We start from the raw sequence: 6,000 nt of genomic DNA, 5'->3' as shown, positions 1-6,000 counted from the left end.
AAAAAACGTTCTTAGCAGCACAGCGTATCTATTGTACACTAATTATCCTGCTGTAAAGTCCTAATGGAAATAGTTATGTCATTTTATTGCAAAGTAAATCAGGAAAGGCACCAATGGACAGAAGCAGTTTTAGGCTTGCAGTAAAAAATCTGTCATCCTTTGTCTCCATCAAGATTTCAGAAAAGGATACTAGTCAGATGTACAAAACCCACTTTTTTTCAATGAAAGCAATGTCTCCTAGCTTAGTGTATCTGCTTATCTTCATAGCTTCTGCTGGGCAAAATAATCTCAAACACAACCGCACAACTCTAGCCTCCTTCACCGGCATTTTTAGCAGATATCATACGCTCTAAAGCTACCTGGCTCCATTCTTATGCTGCGTGAATTGCTGCTTCTTTTTCCTGCATCTGTAGAGTGCATTCTTTTTAGAGAAGCATTATATGAGCTACTGAACTTCTCATGCTGCCATTTCAAGAAATGATTGTATTAACTCCTTAAAAAAAAAATTGGAAACATCTCTTTTCATCCAGAATACTGCATTTACCCCCAGACTATCAAACAAACTGGCCAGTTACTGAGTATACCTTATAATAATGTAATTATCTCTAAAATACCAGTCTATATTAATATATTATGGAGAATCAACTAGTCTCAAGGAAACTGCTTTTCTTAAATTAATTTTTACAACTAGATTGCCTGAATGAAAAAAAAATGCAGCTGACTCTTATGTTCTTATGATGCTCATTGGAATAAAAGTGGCTCCTCAGTGGTGTAGATGTCCCCATGGATCTAAGTCTTGACTGAGTCATTCACTTGCTAATTAGTAATACAGAATAACCACAAAACTTCTCCCTGTCATTTGTGTAAAGCACAAAGGATTTATGGTGATGAAAAGAAACCAGCAGTCACTTTGGTAATTCTTACACATAGGAAAGTTCAATTAGAAATTCAAAATGAGTACTTTGATCCAATATTAAAATATTACTATTCAGTTGTGGTTGTGCTCTGACATTAAAATATGACTTCTCAGTCACAGAATAACACGTAAAGCAACTTGTGGTAGAAAAAGATAGGGAAGGTTACTTAAGGAGTTAGTTATTTCAACATATGTCCTCAATTTCAATGTAATTCGTGTAATTTCTGTAAATCTTTCATATTCTTTAGGGTTTTTTCTTTAGAAAAGTGATTCCTCTACAATCAAATACTCCCGTAGATAAAGCCTAAGGATGTTGGAGGGCACTCTTTGTGTTTCTTGGCTCTATACACTTTAACTCGCATTTTTTTATTTCTATTTAATTTGAAATTTTGTATCTATTACTCTGTGTCTCTAAGAAGCACTGCAGAGAGGAGTTAACTGAATTAACTTAGTGCAGACTGAGACCCTGTGCCAACTAAGGCCTCTGTGTACTCAGCTTGCTTATCAGTGTAACAGAGTTGTAAATGGGAATAGTGCAGTACATATGTACAAACTTTGTACAAACTGTTTTTTGCCCTTACAATTTAGATTTTTTCATAGGAGAACTTCTTCTTCATTTCAAAACTCTTGTAGAGGGTCTTTTAGCTCTGCAGTGCCTGTTGCTGAAGCCAGATCTGGTTCTATATACTCCTAAATTCTGGCTATTGCAGCCAGAAACCAAACCATTGACACACTAAGCGAGCTCGTCATTCCTGCGGCTGGAGCTTTATACAACGCAGCAGACAATCCATTAAGCTCTAGAGTAAATAGCATTTAGCAGCCATTTCTCAGCTGCAGAAGACGGTGAGACTCCTACATTCACAGCAAACTGGAAAGACTTCATTCACGCTTCAATTGGTGCTATTTCCATATATGCAGGGTAGTACTCCTGGTGAAGGACAATTCTGCTCAGTTGGTGGAATCAAATCCTATGAGGATGAGGAGCAGTATTTCTGTGGCCTCCCTGTGAAGAAACAAGTCTTCACAGAGCTGTGTGAGGAGCCTGTGTTCACCCTCAAGTGCTTCAAAATGCAAATGAGGTAGACCATAAAAAGACTGAATGCGGTTTGTAGTTGTGCTTTGGAAACCAACATGCTAATGGTCCATGGCTAACCAGTTCTCTTACCTGGTATACTTGGTAAGTCAACAGCCTGCACTATGTTGGAAATGGCCAAAGCTAATAAAAACATGTTTCCTAATGGGTTACGGACATAAGTAATTAATGTGTTTAAACTATTAAACTTGGAATTCCAGAGAAAAGACTTCCTAAACTGCACTGAGGCCAGTGACAACAGTAACACGCTTGCAAACTGCCAGCCAAAAGGAAGAGGGCACAATTCCACTATAGGTAGACTTGGTTAAACAGAAGGACAGGTTCAGGAGCTCAAATTAGGGACAGACAAAAAAGGTGCATGATACCAGAAAGGTAAAGAGACCTAAAGAAGCTTAAGAGTCATATTTTTCTTCATGACATGGTTATTGATAAAGTGACTGGACACAGAGCATCCACTTACACTTTCCTGATATGACTAATAAAGCCCACCGACTGCTTGAAACAGTCATATTCTTCAGGTCCTTTTACAGTAAAGAAAGAAGATAAATTTGTTGGAGAAAGAAAGCTGATTGCACAACGCCTCTGATGAGTGTTTGCTATGGCTCTCTCTCTCACCACAATGACTCTTTAATCTAAAACTTGTTGGATCTACTGGATCTACTGCTTTAAAAGACTCACTTCTTCCCTTTCCCCCCTTTTTTTCCTCCAGCTGATGATCCAATATGGTGGACTGTGCTGAAGCTCAGAATGCAATCACACCAGCAGTGCTTTCCATAAGCAGACTGCTTTTTCACACTTTCCACTGTTTCTCCTTTGGAGACTAAACCGGTCATCTGTTCTGAGGAGGAAGTATGCCATAACATTTTAACTTCCTGGCCCTATTTACTAAATGCATATACAGGGGAAGCAGTATGGGTTGATCATCCCTAGGTAATACACAAAATATCCTTTCAGTGAGTGTAGTCTTTTTTTGTTGTTGTTATGGACTCCCTCCCTTTTACTGCCTATCATCTACTTTATCTGCTTAAATTATAACCTTTTAAGGCAGAGACTATTATTATATAGATAGCCTGGTGAAGCTCAGAAAGTAACACAAGAACTCCAAGGAAATGCACGGTAGTAATTGAGAAACGCAAAAACTGTAACGAATGCATCAGCTATCTGATGCTCTGAAAGAAAATTACTAATCCTTTTTTCTGTATTGGATACAGAAGCACAAAGCAATCAGATGATCTGTCCTAAATCAAAACCCAGATATATAGTGGAGTTGGGTATGGGTGCAACAATTCATAAAATACATTTCAGTGCTTGCATAGCTCATCTTTACTTTGGCCAGAACCCTAATCTTGTGAAAAATTGGAAGTCTTTGAAACAACACAAGTCTAGGTTAAAATTAGGCAACTTTTCCGATGAAGTATCTTATTGTGGAAATGACCATTGATTTGGGCAGACAATTCTTTCTTCATTCAGACCTAATGTGATCTTTAATCAGTACTAAAGACTGCTGTCTCAGGAAATGCTAGTTCCATAAACCACTCTTCCTGCTACTTAGTGCACGCTCGAGATTCAACCTCCAGGAGCCTGACAGCTGTCCTCTCAGATGCAGACGAACGCTGTCCCAACGCCGAGGGCGGGAGTGCCAGCAGCGCCATCAGAAGCAATAGCGTTGCTCTCCCAGCCCATTGTTACTCTATTATTTCTACAGTGCACATATTTTAACAGCGTGCTAAAACACCTGCAGGAGCACCTTTGCATAAGCATTAGGAGGCACTGCTCCACAACTTTTCTGCGGCTGGAGCAGGTAAAAAGAGTTTCTAAGCTTTCCTTAAGACTCTTACTACACTGCCTACTTTTATTAGTTATGGAAAGGCAGCACTGAAATGGAAATCACGGATCAGAAGCCTTCCACAGAGCGCTTCACGCACAGAGATGCACAAGAGGTGCCACCCTGTTACCACACTGGCCATTTGCCCAATGCCGGCACCCAAACGGACTTGAGGTGACCCGACAGCCGAGGTGTCTCCCCAGGGCACCCCCCCCCAACACACACCCCCAGCAAAGCCCAGCGGCGCGGCCCCGGCCGCCGCGGGAGCCCCAACGGCGTCGGCCGCAGCGACCGTTAGGGGCCGCCGGCCGCGCGCGCCCAAGGGCGGGAAGGCGCCGCCGCCCCGCCACCGCCGGCGCGCCCGAGGGCGGGAAGGCGCCGCGGCCGCCCCACCCCGCCCCGCCGTCAGGGGGCGCCGCGGGGCGGCCCCTGCGGGCGGCCGCGCTGCCGCGGGCGGCGGGAGCGGGCGGGGTCGCTGCCGCCTGGCGCTTCCCTGGAGCCGAGCCGGGCTTCCCGCCTCCCCGCGGGATCGGCCTCGGCTTCCGAGCGCTCTAGGAGGAGCGGGAGGGCGGGGAAAGGCGTGTCCTGCCGGCGCCGCCGCTGCAGCCCTTGCCGCCGCCGCCGCCGCTGCGGGAGGCAGATCGGAGGTATAAAAGACCTGTGCGGGCGCCGGCGGCGGCTCCAGTCAGTGCCGGCGCTCAGGCCGTGGGGGAGAGGGGCGGCGGCGGCGGCGGCAGGAGGAGGAGGAGGAGGAGGAGGAGGAGGAGGAAGGAGCGCGGCAGCAAGCAGGGCTCGCCGTGGGCAACCCCAATGCGTGGACTATCGGCTGCTGCATTATGCTGGAGCTACGGTTCCGCTGAGAGGAGTTTGCAGACGGCTGGCCGGGCTGGACTGCAGCGCTGCCGTTCCTTATGAAGAAGGCACAAGTGAGTAGGGGCACCTGCGGGGGCGGCGCGCCGGCGGCTCCGCGGGTGCGCACGGCTGCCGCTACTCCAGCGGGGTGCTGGAGGGCGGACTGGAAAAAATAATAATAATCACCGAATAAAAAGAAACGTACAAAAAAAAAAAAAAATCCGCCGGGTCTTGTCCTTGTCATCACGCCGCCGGTGGAAAAGTTCCAGCGAGCGGGTCGCATCGACGGCTCGGCCGTATCCGCGCTCCGGAGGCGCTTGGAAAAACTGCCGTAGTAAATCAGCTGCCGGTCCTGCGCGTATCCCCCCAGCTCCCCTAAGCATGGCAACTGCTGTCCTGCGCATATTAAGAAAGAAAGAAAAGGGGGAAAAAAGATAGGTTTGGGCACAAGGAGTGGAAAAAACATCCCATTAAAAAAAAAGAGAGAGAGAGAAAAAAAGAAAAAGCCAGAGTGCACCACAGAAACGCTGCGTCCAAGGCTTGGCTTTGCGGAGCGGCGTTGCCCTCTGTCGTGGCGGGCCGCAGTGCCGTCGCCTGAGCTGCCGGAGCAGAGCAGAGCAGCGGGGCGCGCTGCGCGTCCTGCCCCGCAGCTCTTGCTTCCCCCTGCCCGGGGGGGAACGGGGGATTCTGCCTTCTCTCCTCTCTTGGTGATTGCAAGGTGTGCCCCCCCACCATAATTACAGAAAAGACAGAAAATACATTTTAAAAAGGGAAACAGCGTACGAAAAAACCCTATGGGACAACTGATCAGTCTTTGGAGAGAAGAGGGGGGTTAGAAATACTTGTTCTCCGAGGTATTTAAAATGCAAGTGGCCAGAGCACTGGAGAACATATCCATGCTTAAGGAGTAGTAACTTGGTTTAATTTTTGTGATGCTGAAGTACAGTGAGGGATAATCTTAAATGAACAGTGCTGAAGTCTAATGGCATAAATTCCTTCCTGCTGTTCCCTTGACACGATAAAGATGCCTTGCACCTCAAAACTGTTGTTTTGGACCTTGTAGACAGAGTTGATCATACATGCTAAATAGATTATTAATTGGGAAGGGTCACTTAAACGCTAAGAGCCATATTTGTGTGCTCAGTTAAAGTTTATACATTCACTTAAAATTGGAGTGGATTAAAAGCAGTATGATGTTATCCTATCCCATGGCAGCATGCAAGGCAGGCCATTTCCTGGGAAGAAAACGCACTTCAGCAGACAAATGAGGGTTTACAAGTGCAAGTAATAAAGCATTTCATGTGAACTGTAAAC

General features: G+C 46.2%; 1 protein-coding gene across 1 annotated transcript in view; it reads left to right on the top strand.

The window, feature by feature from the left end:
- Positions 1-4,597: 4,597 nt before the first annotated feature.
- Positions 4,598-6,000, top strand: part of KITLG (KIT ligand) — a 61,107-nt gene continuing 59,704 nt past the window's right edge. Inside the window, exon 1 of the mRNA XM_062585058.1 lies at positions 4,598-4,760. Within this exon, the coding sequence (XP_062441042.1) occupies positions 4,746-4,760 (15 nt within the window). The 5' untranslated portion in view covers positions 4,598-4,745. The remainder of the gene's footprint in view (positions 4,761-6,000) is intronic.

The sequence above is a fragment of the Rhea pennata genome, chromosome 1 (genome assembly GCF_028389875.1).
Source record: "Rhea pennata isolate bPtePen1 chromosome 1, bPtePen1.pri, whole genome shotgun sequence".
NCBI classification, from domain to species: Eukaryota; Metazoa; Chordata; class Aves; order Rheiformes; family Rheidae; genus Rhea; species Rhea pennata.
Note: the sequence above shows the minus strand (reverse complement) of the source record. Positions and strands in the feature narration are given on the sequence as shown.